The sequence below is a fragment of the Tachypleus tridentatus genome, chromosome 11 (genome assembly GCF_004210375.1).
Source record: "Tachypleus tridentatus isolate NWPU-2018 chromosome 11, ASM421037v1, whole genome shotgun sequence".
In the NCBI taxonomy this organism is placed as follows: Eukaryota; Metazoa; Arthropoda; class Merostomata; order Xiphosura; family Limulidae; genus Tachypleus; species Tachypleus tridentatus.
Genome location: NC_134835.1, coordinates 40,029,555 through 40,044,251, shown reverse-complemented (window position 1 = coordinate 40,044,251; position 14,697 = coordinate 40,029,555). Strand labels below are relative to the sequence as shown.

General features: G+C 30.2%; 1 protein-coding gene across 2 annotated transcripts; it reads left to right on the top strand.

Moving 5' to 3' along the window:
• Nucleotides 1–971: 971 nt before the first annotated feature.
• Nucleotides 972–10,369, top strand: LOC143231984 (methyltransferase-like protein 27). 2 transcript variants are annotated; one of them, XM_076466926.1, is made up of 6 exons: nt 972–1,129; nt 1,973–2,118; nt 4,861–4,983; nt 6,082–6,220; nt 8,864–8,956; nt 10,035–10,369. In XM_076466926.1, the coding sequence occupies exons 2-6, from the start codon at nt 1,993–1,995 to the stop codon at nt 10,211–10,213; spliced, it is 660 nt and encodes a 219-aa protein (XP_076323041.1). In that variant the 5' UTR covers nt 972–1,129; nt 1,973–1,992; the 3' UTR covers nt 10,214–10,369. The 2 variants fall into 2 exon arrangements, with proteins under 2 accessions (XP_076323041.1, XP_076323042.1); XM_076466927.1 differs by lacking the exon at nt 972–1,129 and adding an exon at nt 1,143–1,409.
• Nucleotides 10,370–14,697: the final 4,328 nt, after the last annotated feature.

The window sequence follows — 14,697 nt, the reverse complement described above, 5'->3', positions numbered from 1 at the left end:
CACTATATTTTGGTTTAAGAGCATCCGAAAGGCAGGCGGTGAGTAAAATTTCAAATATTGAGAAATATATTTAAGAAAAGGGTTTTATCTACAGAATTAGAGTCATCTCTTAAAAATATGTGTTTAGTATGTTAAGCTGTAAGTATCTAAGAATGCTAGAACGAAAACACTAGAGAGAGAGAATCATGTCCAAAATAAAATGAATGAGCTACATTTGTAATTAATTCTAAAAATTCAGTCATCTTATTTACATACAGACAAGTTTCGCATTCGCACAAAGTGTTAATCTGTATAATATTATAAGATGTTTGATGGTGAAATAAGAACGTGACATATTAGAAAGCAATACTCGTTGATAAAACTCTTCCCAGACATTCTAAATTAAGTTCATAAATCAAGATTCTATATTCAATACGTAAAACAAGTTTCTATATTAAGTGCATAAAGCAAAACTTTGCATTATCCATGTAAAGTAAGATTCTGTATTGAGTTTATAAAATAAGATACTTTATTCTGTACCTAAAACAAGTTTCTGTATTAAGTAAATAAAAAAGATATGCATTAAAACATCTTTTAAATTCCACTTCTTTCAACAAAAATATCTCAACTAATTCAAGGAGTACAAAGTGTTATAGATAAGAATTAGGCTTAAGAAAGCGTAAGAACCCGTTCGCTGAGTGGAGAGAAGCTACATTCAAAAGTACACGTGAGCAACTAGTTTTAAAAAAACGTGTTTGAATATTTTGTAACAGTATATAATCCGAAAGTTTATTTTATCATCCACACATGATCTTTTTGCAATTCTACTAACTACACAGATTAAACTTAGAAATAAAAAAACACAATAGAAAAATGAAATAATAATAATACAAGGTATGCTGTTTGCTCTTTGAAATAATTATCCATAACAGAATTTTTTGTTGTGTTAAATTTAATTAACACTTCCTTCTACATAACCCACTTCCTGCTCAGTCTCACCAACAACACTTATGAAGACTGGCATTTATCACTTACACATAAAATACACACAAAAAATTAACATAACTTCCGCCACTTAATCTGCTTCCCTCTCTTGATTCGTTTACTCTGACTGGTTACTGCTCCTGCACACAACTGATACGAGAAGTTAGTAAGTACAGCCTTCGATGTTGTCGAGTTTATCATTCTTTTTATAGTGATAACTTTATTCCTAGTAAAGAGTAAAATAACTGTTAAAAATTTATGTTTATGAGCATTGTTGAACTCAAATAATTTACTTATTACGTGAATGAACTGTTAAAATTATTCAGTGTAGGGTGGAAGGGAGATTTATGTTGGTTCGAAGACATTGGCTGTTTTACTTTACACGTACATAAAGTATCTTAGATGTCATGAAAACCTTGAGCACCACAGTTACGGTGCAACTCAAGGTGAAAAGGAAAAATATCCTTGAACGAGAAAGGCATTTTATTACGTTTATCGAAGCAAGATATCAAATTCTAAGCTTTTCGAAAGTTTTATATGATAAAATATATAAATAATTTTCTCTTGTGTAAAGATGTCTCCAAAATATAACTTGTACATGAACGACTCAATAACTTAGTGTTAAAATTAATTATAAGTTACGTAATCTATTATCATCTCTAAAATTGACATTGAGTATCTTTGTTATGTTCTGTTACGTATATTTCGAATTTATTAAAGATCAACCTAGTCAGTAGCATTTTGCATGAAATTTGTTCTGTCTTACTAAATGGATTTTTCCATCACTACAGCCTGTATCTGATGTGTTGAATTTTATAAAATGTTTTAAGAAAATACATTATAGAAGTTTATTTAATTAGCTGTACTCTTTACCAAGAAAACTTTAATGTTCATTTTCTCTTTATTCTGAGTAGATTGCTTAATCTGATCGGAATTAATATTTATGAACAATATTATATTCTTATAGGAATTTTCACATTAAAACATTTCGTTTTGTTTCTGTCTTCAGTTAAGACCTAAGTAAAAACGATGTCTGATGAAGATAAGGCAAGGCGTATCAAATACCTTGATACATTTTTAGAAGAAAATCTCCGTGAAAAAAAACCTGAAGAGATGAAAGAGTTTTATGACTCATGGGCAAATACGTATGACGAGGTGGGTAAATTAGACCATTACAAACCTAACACATTTAATATTTATTTAAAGAAACATAAAGGTAAATCGAAGGTTCGATCTTCATCATGCTCTATAATAATATTCATCTGTTAGGATGTTATAACTATAACAGTCAATCTCTGTATTCATTTAAAAAATGAAAGATTCTGCGGATTAATAGTTCTCCCTTTGGCCATCAAATTTAAACTAGCGACTGGTTATTCTTGAATTTTATTTTGTAATTTGAATGCTTAGACCACATGTCGCGTGAGATGCAATTAAAGCTAAAAAATATCATTCCTGATAAACATTTTTTTAAACATAGAATAAATAATTTGTTATTATTAGAATTATTATTATTATTATTAGAAAATAGAGAAGCAAAAAGTGAATATTGGAGGTAATGTGGTACGACGCCACTGGCACCGTAAAGTTTTTTTTTTCTTTGTGTGTGTGTGTGTGTGTGTCTGTTTTTGTTTTACTATCTTATATGCTGCTTATGGTCGTTAAGTGTTTATGTATTATTGGGTAAAGTTTAAAAGACCAGCGTTCTTCATCTTATCAAACAGAAAGTACTAAGTTGCATTTATGTAATCAAACTTAATACTTCAGGTAACTAATACAATAAAACAGTACACACAAATTGAACATGTTTTTATTCTAGACATTTGACAGTTTCGATAACCACACAAACGTAAAGTGTGACTTCCTTACAATTGAAATACAAAGTTTATAACTTACAAAAACACAGTAAAGAATCATGTATCTTGCCATGACTTGAAACTAACGTAAATAAAGAACAAATAACATCAAGTTATAAATATCTCAATCAAATGAAAAATAAAGGAATCAGGACAGAAAGAATTAGACAAATGTAAAACATAACAACATAATAACAATATTCCGTATTTAAACTAGAAATTCAACTACCAGCTTACAGTAATAATCAACAATGGTAGTGTCTAGCTGTATCTTGTAAACTAACAATTTATAGCTCAGTATAAGGTTTTTATTCACTTCTTAGAGCACGAGATTACAAATCAAATGATCATAATTTACATAAACTTGTGGAATGTATCTGTACGTAACTTCATACCCTTGTGCAACATTAATGATATCTTAAGTCACCCTTGGGGAAACTGACATGTTTGATAATACATGAAAAAAACTCAAAATAAAAGTGATAATCTAGAAGGTTATTTAGTGTTTTAAATCAAACTAAAAATTCATAGATAACTTATTCCTCCTCCCCAACTTTCCATAATAAATATGTACAGTTTGAAATACTTTTTATTCCGCAAATGTTTCCAAGGTTTAAGCTTTCATATAAAATAATACAGAACTCTAACCGATTGATTATACTTGACTGTTACCTTTATCAATACCATACTTTATTCTCAGCCATTTTATTAAAAAAGACATTTACTACTACATGTAGAGATATGTCAAACATATGGTAATATTACACTTATTATGTCACATCAAGAGTAATAAATAATTTAATAATTTTCCACTTCAGTACGTTAAATTTATTGAGTGTCAATAATCACGAAAACAAAGCAGAAAGTGTTTTGTGTGAACTGACGACACTTTATTTTCACGTGATAACTTAAATGTTTCCAGCTTATTTAGTCTAATTTCATTTGGTGGTAATTCATATTTACTTTTATTTAATATAACCTAATTTTTTTGTTGTAAGAACTGGTATTCTAAATGACGTATTTTTATTTGCATGATCAAAATGTTCTTGTTGTTTCATGGCAGCTACATGTATTGGAAAATGTTTTATTATTGGTAAAACTGTATACACTATCGTCTAGAGTGGTTTTCCATGCGAAGTCTTGATTCTATGTACTGATTGCCATGTCCGCATTAAACTCCTGAACTAAGAAGGAAGTTTCTTTTTCTAATATGAATAGACAAACATGACTATCAGATCAGTAGACTGGATGAATCAAAAGTATTTGGGGATAATACTGCTTACATAATACTCAAATATATACTTTAGCAAAATCACAAAACATAGAATCTATTCTTAGCAATAATAGAAATTACAAAATCTACTTCTTAGCACAAAAAAAAAAGAAATATATTGGTTAATAAAATTACAACTAAGGAACTGAAGAGATCAAGACAGAAGATACAGTTTAGCGAGAGAACAAGAGAAAAAACAACTTACTATTAACGAAAGTACAAAATAGAATATACTAGTTAGTGAAAACACAAAACAAAACCGACTGTTTAGCGAGAGTACAAAATATAACATACCGCTTAGTGAAAGTACAATACACATAATATACTGCATAAAGAGAGTGTAAACATACAATATACTGACTAGTAACAGTTCAAGACATAAAATGTACAGTTTAGTGGGAATGTTTAATTTAAAGTTTACTTACCACAAAGAAGACTCAGATTCAGGTATAGTGATATACAGAAGGAAATAAAGTCCGTCTTTTATTTTATTTTCAAAAATGATTTTATTTACTTTCAGTGAACGGATAACAATAATGTGGTAAGAAAACTAATAATACACATGAGTGAAGATATACAATTATTTTACTTTAATAATTTTGTAGGTATTTAAAAGTAGTTATTAAATGAATTATTGACCAGGGATAAATGTAAGAGCAACAACAAATCAAAATCTTCATTTGAACCAAAAGTATCTAAATCAAATAATCATTATAACTTTAGTATCTGAGAGTTTCTTTAGGTTGATTTTAGTAGAATTTTTTGCAGGAAATATCTTTCTTCAATTATAATGGACCCAAGTTAATGGCTAAAGAATTTGAAAAGTTGAATGTACCAAAAGATGCTAAACTCATAGATATAGCAGCTGGAACAGGTGCTTTGGGAAAGGAGGTAAGGTTTTCATTAGAATTTCTTGAAATAACACTAGCATACTTTAGTAAGAGAAATAAACAAATTATTTGCAACTTTAACATTCAAAAATAGGCTAAAGTTAAGGTGATTTTTGAAAAGTTGATGTCAAACCACAAATATATACAGATTGTTTTTGTAGAACCAAAGTGTTATAAATTACTATAATAATTACTGTTATGAATACTTACTGAGTATAAAAATTAGTAGGTAACTTTAGTGTGCTTTTTTAAAAACAAATTAATTAATTTTAAGCATATAACTAACTCGAAAGGTATCCAGCAATGCTGAACGTAGAATGTAAAGCTATAATAAGCGGATGTTAGCCGCTTTGTTTCACCAACACAAGCACATTACATTAGAACTGTTTGTATAATATATTTATAGATATAAAACTCAGGGTTATAATAAACATTGTTTACTACAATTAAATGATAGTGCTATTATACATAGGGCTGACGTAAGTCACAAAAAGTATTGTAATTTGGGCTGAGAAGAACGTTTATATGAAGTACTTCATAGACTTCATACACATTTCTAATGTTGTGATCAAAACATAAATAACTCAGTTCTGATTTCGTACTGTCAAACATATATCTCAGAACAAGTGTTCCGGCCTATTCTGCACACAATCTATACTATACATGTTTCAGTATAGTACAATGTGATTTCTACATCTTATTTACAACATCGAATAGCTGTTTTGGTGTAATTATTGCTATTAATTGAAATATGTGTATAACAATATAAACACGACTCAGCATTGTTGGACTTAATGATTGTAGCCATACTATATTTTGTAAAAAGAAGCATACTAGACAATGTTTCATATTCATACCAATTGACATAAAAATTATCTGTATTTAATATCGTTACCGATCGATCTATTAGGTATTAATGTTTGACATCAGCCGATGTAACACTTTATTAATGTTTGATGTCTTCTCTGCACTATTTTATAAGAATGAAATTTTAACTTTCATTTAATAAGTTTGTTCTTCATGAGTTTTGCTACGTACATATGTAAGTGTTATTACGTAATTTATACTAAATGTAATAAACAGTTTTTACAAATTTCAGCTGAAAGCTTTGGGTTACAGCTGTATTGATGCTTTAGATGGAACTAAAGGTATGCTGGAAGTTGCAAGAAAGAAAAATATTTACAGAAATTTGTTCCAGTTCTTTTTCGGTTGTGAAGACAAATCACCAATAAGTGAAGGTATGTTCCCTTTAATTGTTTTAATTATTTAAACAATAGAGCTCATAACATTTTGATTACAAATGTTTAATACATTTTTGTCCGTAACAAATAAATTAGCATCAACATATAATAAGACGATTCTTCCTCATAAACATGGTGTTGGGAAAATGAAATTATCCACAAACGGTGAGTGCTGGAAAGTAAGGCAGAACAAGGAAGTTCGTTTATCTAAAAACAAGAAGACTTCACTCATCCATTAGAAAAAAAACATAAGCATTTACACTCAAGTTTATGACCTAAGCATAGTTTTTCCTATTTAAAACACTTTCTCTCAACAGTGAAAGTAGCATTTCAGCATATGTACACTAAATTCATTTTCTATTTATTAAAGTAAATTGGTAGATTGTATGAATTTTGAGTGAAACCTTACATAATTGTAATAATAATTCAAAACGAAACGTGCCTCATATTAAAGTTGCTGCTATTCTATTTTCTAATCAATTATTCAGTTCACAATATTTCTTGGCCCAGCATAGCTAGGTTGGTTAAGGCTTTCGACACGTAATCTGAGGGTTGCGGGTTCGAATCCCCATCACACTAAACATGCCCACCCTTACAGACGTGAGGGCGTTATAACGCGACGGTCAATCCCACTATTTGTTGGTAAAAGAGTAGCCAAAGAGTTGGCGAGGGGTGGTGATGACTAACTGCCTTACTGCTCTCTAGTCTTACACTGCTAAATAAGGAACGGCGAGCGCAAATAGCCCTCGTGTAGTTTTGCGCGAAATTAAAAAAACAAAACAATATTTCTTACTAAGTTTTAATTAGTAGAAACTGATGTAACCAAATTAATAAAGAAATTTACTATGATGCAAATTAATTGTTATGCGTCTTGTACTAAATATAACGTCAAGTATCATTAGGTATAAGAGATTTAACAATCTGGGAAGTTCTTAATCCCCGATCTGTTGGTTCTTGTCACGCTATAATGACGAGAGTTAAATTCCACTATCACTCACACAAGAGTTATCTATGAATGAGTTGATTAGATGTCCTCCCTCCACTCTACTATATGTAAAATATGAGGGAGGTTATATAAAGGTAGCTGTTGTGTTGCTTTGCTTACACAATCTGTTTTCCTACATTAATATGTTTAACAAGTTATAAGTGCTCTGTATATAAGGATAATTAAGGTAAAATATTCGTTAAGTTCTTTATTAAAGAAACTAATATTTAACTTAAAAGTTGCCAAACAGTTTCATTTATAACTTATAACTTGTTATGCGTTTTAGGAGTTGTTGAAATATCTCCTTATAACCTGAACGAAATTGTAAAATATGTGTCAATTTCAAATGTATGTTAGTTCATATCAATACTAATAACCTGAATGCCAGACAGTAAAATCATAACATTTTGTAATATTTGTTGTAGCTTTCTATAGTACTTACCTTAACAGGGAATCCTGTTGGTGTCATACTACAAATAGTTATAAAACTTTTAATAAATACTATTTTAATACTAGTAATTATACTAGTAATATTGTTTGTTTGTTTGTTTTTGAATTTTACACAAAGCTATACAAGGACTATCTGCGCTAACCGCCCCTAATTTAGTTTTGTGGCTGTGTTTATTTGGTTTCTTAATACGTTGAGTTTTTCTTTTGTTTCGTGTGCTGAGTCTCGGGAATGTATAATCCAGTGGGGGTGATATTTCTGACGATTTGTTTGTTTTTTTTTAATTTTGCGCAAAGCTACTCAAGGGCTATCTGCGCTTGTCGTCCCTAATTTAGCAGAGTAAGACTAGAGGGTAGGCAACAAGTTATCACCACCCATCGTCATCTCTTGGGCTACTCTTTTACCAAAGAATAGTGGGTTGACCGTCACATTGTAGCGTCCCCACGTCTGAAACGGCTGAACATGTTTGGTGTGACAGGGATTCGAACCCACGTCTTTTGGATTATGAGTCAAGTGCCTTAAGAACCTGGCCATGCCGGACCATAATATAAATAAATGATACCAACTGGAAACAATACTACAGATTAGCTAATCTACACATATTATGGAAATTGAGGAGCAGAAGACGCCCGAACTGTGATATATTTTAGTCAGTACGTAAACCCACTCATTGTACACCTGTTTTCAGAACAATAAACATTTGTAGTAACATTTGAAATAATTAGACGAATAACACTAACCTTACTGCTTTGTTCTACAGTACTTTTAAGTTTCAAATTAATCTCACAAAAATTATTAAAGAATTTTATAATAAAACATAAAACTAGCTTATTCTCAAACATTCACACTTGCACATGTGAATCATGCTTTGAGCACACCCAAACCACAAGCAGCGACTACAGTTAGACTAAGGTATGAAACCTACACGTGTCACCAGACTTTAATTTGATCTTATTTTTATATGAAAACTTCTTCCAGTATTATGTTATAATTTCTAATCCATATTGTTAATACCTAATAATGAGATAATAATTATTAATTTTGGATCGATTTAACAAATGCTTCTGATTTGATGTTTATGGTTGGACTCGTTCTGTTTGAAATTGTTTCTGAGTTATTTGTAGATGCATAGTATATTATAATTATTTTTGTAAACATTGCGGCTTTTATAAAATTATTTGGTACTTCGTATTTGTTAACAATGTAGATACTTACGACGTAGCTGTTTCATGTGGAGGAATTGGTCCAGGACATATTCCATACAGTGCATTTCATGACATTCTTGCTATGGTAAAACAAGGTATGTTTCCTTTATACCTCTTAATGTTACCAATATGTTATACATCGAAAGACATCTGTAATAATATAAATATTATTTGTATCATTGTAAATTATTGTTTAAAACGCACTTCACATTCTATCAATAGAAGTCACAAAACGGTCTTAAATGATAATGTAAGATGTTTGTCAATGTCTGTCCACACAGAATCTGACTTAGTGTCCTGGTATAAACATATTATAACAGTTTTAATTCTGAATATGAATAAACTTTATACAGTATGTTGACACATACACCACTAACTTTTTATCGAATATCTTTGAAAGTTTTAGGAACTGATCAGCGAATGATTTTATTTCAGTATCAAACATTTCTGACAAAACAGTTTTGAGATAATACAGTTTTGCGTTATGGATATTGAGATGTAAGAGCCATAGTCCATTTTTTGTTATTGTAGCTGATTTTACAACTTAGCTAAGGCTAAGTCAATTTGATCTGACATAACTCTTGTTAGTCTTAGTATTACACAATTAAAAACCATTTATTTCTCACCAATAATTTCAGGTTACTTGATTCACAGTTATTTCAGTAGGGAATGCGTTGGAAAGGGAAGCTCAATTACACTTTTCGTTGTAAAAAGAGTAACCCGGTATCCACTAACTGTTTTATCACTGTTATATTTGGAACAGTTAGTGCAGATTACCCTGGTGTATCTCTGCGCTAACTTAAGAAAATTACTCTAGATTGTTAATAGTGTATTTGAATGTGGTAATAAGACAACAAAATATGAAGCTTAAATTTTAGAGCCAGTGTATTCGTACTGTCGTATTAGTGTCTCTTAAGTCGATATATTTGGTGTATGTATAAGATAAATTTTACTCTTTTCACAATCGTATATTCCTTGTGTTAAAGATTTTTTTTTTGTTCTTAAACTTATATACTTACGTAATACATCATAAATTGTTACCATTATCTTGAGTCTGCTTTAAAATATGTATGTGCGCATAATAAATTTGTTCTTCAAACACGAAGCTGTTTAGAGTAATGTTTTAGATGTATCAGTTTGGTAAGTTTTAGTTTTGCAATATTTTCTTAAAAGGAGGACTAGTTTGTTGGATAACGGTGAACCCCAAAGAAGAAGAAGAGATAGAAACATTCAACAGTGTACTAACTGAGTTAAAAGACAGTGGGAAGTGGGAAGCTGTACAAGATCCAGTTCGTGTAGAGGAGGTTTTTAAAAAGGAGTTTTCATTGTTTTACGTAATGAAGAAATTGTAATATTTACAATAACCAAAACGTTATTTTACACCATGAGAAAACACAACTCAAATATTACGTATTATCAATATTATTATATTTTATAATTTAGCATACCTGTGGTATTAGAACTACAGTGGAAGGTGGAAGGTGAAATAAAAGCTCATTGAAAATTTACGAGTCATTGTAGTTTTATTGCATCGTTATATATTATCAAACTGAAAGTTTAAAACTATAGAAACTATACAAATTCATTTCATTTTATTTCGAACAATATTTTCTGTATAATCTTTTTCGTTTAATTTTTTCCATCAAAAGAAATGTTAGTACGTAGTTTTAAAACTACTTTGCTGTTTATCTAGTCAATAACATAATAAAATGCCAAAATGTGACGTAATGTATTCTTTCAAATTCATTATTTATTATTTGTTTCAACAACATTGTATTTTATTTCACTAGCTGAATTAGACGTAATGAAAGTGTAATATCTGTTATCTGTGACTTTTTTCAGATTCCAGTTAGGTCACCTATGTTATTTTCATACCTCCCATTTCAGGTTTCACAGAGTTACTTTAACGAAAATCTCCTTAATGTGCTAAAATAAATCAAACTGAATTTCATCAGACACAGCAAGGTCATGTACAAACAGGTTTTCTTACTGTTCTGTTCCACTCAAACTTCTGTCAGTATACTGAATTTGTAATGGGTTACAATATTTAATTTAATTAACAAATATGTATTTTAGTTATTAGCCAGGGTTACCATATATAATATTAAGTTTTATGAATATAAAACTACATTAACCAAAGTGATGGGTATGGTTCATGAAACTTTACATGAGATAGTTCTGCTTTGATACTTGATAATTTTATTAACCAAGTCTAACCTCTTCCAATATTTTCAAATTTAGGCTTGAAAACGTCAGAGTTTTTAAATGAGGAGTTAAGATGGTCAGTCTAAGGAAGTTTGGTACCTTATCTATTACTCATAATTAAAAACATTTTCATTTAGAATTTTGTAAATTTATATCAATCAACTCGTCTGATTGATGTTATCATAGAAATAATTATGATGAATTCCTATGACACCAAAATGAATATTGAAAACATATCCACACTATAGGACTGTAAATAGCCAAATATTTTAAACATTTAACTCGCAATCCTAGGGTTGTGGGTTCAATCACCCACCCCACTAAATATATTCATCTTTACAAGCATGAGGTCATAATTACAACGTGAGTGTTCAGTACCACTATTGGCTGGTAAAATATTATTCCAAAAGTTAGCGGTAGGTGAAACTTAAAAATATTATTTAAAATGGAATTTATCTACAGATTGGATCTTTATATTCATTACTTCCATTACATTATGTAATCATAAAACACATCAAAATATGTTAGTGCAAAAGCACCAGAGAGAGCCATGTCCATTTAGAAATTAAAATAAATATTCTACATTTGTAATTAACTCTGAAAATATAGTCACTTTATTTACACACATCTGAGTTTCTCGTTAAAAGCTTAATTTATATAAATACAATTATGTAGTGAAATCATAGGAACGTGGCATATTATAAAGGAATATTAATTGATTGGTTTGTTTTGAATTTCGTGAAAAGCTACACAAGGACTATCTGCGCTAGTAGTTCCTAATTTAGCAGTGTAAGACTAAAGAGAAGATAACTAGTCATCACCACCCACCGCCAACTCTTGGGCTACTCTTTTACCAACGAATAGTGCGATTGATCGTAACATTATAACGCCCCAACGGCTGAAAGGGCGAGCATATTTGGTGTGACAGGGATTCGAACCCGCGACCCTCAAATTACGAGTCGCACGCCTTAACACGCTTGGCCATGCCGGGCCGTGTGAAAAAAGAACTTGAAGTTAAAACATTTTATGACTTATGTGTAAATATGTATAACGAGGTGCGTAAATCAGACTATTACAAACCTAACACATTTAATATTTATTTAAAGACACATAAAGGTAAATCAAAGTTTGAATGTGCAACTTGTTGCTAATTATATTCAGCTCTTGGGGTGTTATAATTGTAACAGTCAATCTCACTATGCGGTTAAAAAAAAATGAACGATACTGTGGATTACTAGTTCTCCCTCTGGTCATCATCTTTAAATTAGCGATTGGCAAGTAGGTCTTAGTAGGTCTATTATTTGAACGCGTGTTACCCGAGATGCTGTTAAAGTTTTAACAATGTTATTCCTGATAAACATTTTTTTTAAATACAGAACAAACGATTTAAACTTTTAACTCTAGCATTTTGTTATTCTGGTTTCATACGTATAAATAGCAAGGCTATAATTATAGTATATTGTTTTATAAGAAGTATAGGTAATAGTGTAAAGTAACATACCGATAAGAAAGTAACAAGACATTTGTTCACTGTTTCATGTCTTCTAATTATACTAAAGTAACACATACCATTAGAAAAGTAAAAAGCGAATATGGGAGGTAATATGATATGTGCTACTGGCACCGAAAAGTTCTTTGTGTGTGTGTGCGTTTCATTTATTATAGCGTAAAGGTTAAAAACCAGCAGTTTTTTTTTATCTTCAGAAACATAAAACACCAAGTCAAATTTATGTAGTCAAACTTAAAACTTAGTATTTCTGGTAAATAATGTAATAGAACAGTACCAACATATTAAATGTTGTTTTTTTTTCTCTAGACATATGACAACTTCGATAACCATAGGAACGTAAAATGTGACTTTCTCACAATTGAAATACAAAAGTTAATAATTTAGCAAAAGAAAGAAAAGAAACATAACTGGAACGACTTCAAACTAACGTTAACAAAAAACATATAACTTCAGGTAATAAATATCTTAATCAAAACATAAGTAAAGGAATCACGACAGAGAGAATCAGACAAGTGAAAAACACAACAACTTCATTTCAAAATAACAATATTCTGTATGTAAACCAGAAATTCACTACTAACTTAGAGTAATGACCAGCTGCATCTTGTAAACTACCACGTTATAGCTCAATATACGGTTTTATTCACTTTTTGATCACAAAATTACAAATCATGTGATCATAATTTACATGATATTGTGGAATGTATCTGTACATAACTTACATACCCTTGTGCAACATTAATGATATCTGTAGGTCACCCCTAATATAAAGTGAATCAATTTCATAAAACATGAAAAATGCTCAAAATAAACGTGATTATCTAGAAGTGTTTTAAATTAAACTAAATATTTATAGATAAATTAAACGATAGAAGGAATAATAAATGAATGATAATCGACAACCAAATAAAAACAGAATTCACTATCTCACAAACAGAAAGAGTCAACCACCTGAAACGGCGTTATTGTACCCAACAATAACTTCCTTGCAGTTTTTATTGTCCCTAAACTACTACAATATTTTTATAACTTCAGTAGCATGATCTAAATACTTCATTGTGTAGTGTACGTGAAACCTCATGTAATTTGCTCGTAGTAATAAGTATACAGTACACCATACCGTATACATCCTGCCCACTGCAACAGATCTAGCACATCAATATTATTTTTTGCATCAGACAGTAACAGTTATACAGTACATTGTACCTCACATAACCTGCCTATAGTAAAAGGTCTACAGTCACTTTACTGTCATCAATTTAATTATTTAATACAATTAATTTAACCTAGTTGTTTGTAATTGTTGTTTCAACAACTTTTCTCTTCCTAAGTTTATAAAGATTCTGTATTAGTAATAACTTAAATGTTTCCAGGTTATTAAGTCTAATTCAAAAATAATATAAGTTTACATTTGATGGCGACACATATTTGCTTTTATTTAATATAATCTTACTTTGTCGTTGTTATTGACGAGTATTCTGGATAAAATATGTTTATCTGCACGATCAAAATATTGCTGTTGTTCTTTTCACTGTATACATGTATCGGACAATGTTTAGTTATTGCTAATACTGTATACACTATCGTCCACAGCGTGTTTCTACATGTAGACTTGATGTCTAGCTACTGATTGCGAAGTGAACAATTAGACTGCTGAACTAAAAAGGAAGTTTCTTCTTTTTGAACAAACAGACAAACATGCCTGTCAGATCAGTAGACTGGATGAATAAGTTCTGGAAGATAATATTGCTTACATGATACTCAAGTATACCCTTTAACAAAACCATAAAGTATACAAAATCTATTTCTTAACAAAAGTGCAAAGACATGAAATATATTGATTAATAAAATTACAACTAAGAACCAAAAGAGCTCACTATGGAGCATAAGTTCAGGAAGAGCACAAAAGAAGAAATCGATCGAAAGTACAAAATATATAGAATATACTGGTTAGTGAGAATACACGACACAACCAAATGTTTACGGAAAGTACGAAATGTAACATACCGCTTACCTAAAGTACAGATCATATAATATACTGTTTAACGAGAGTATAAACATACAATGTTCAGGACATAAAATCTGCATTTTAGTGAGAATGTTCAGTTTAAAATTTAATTA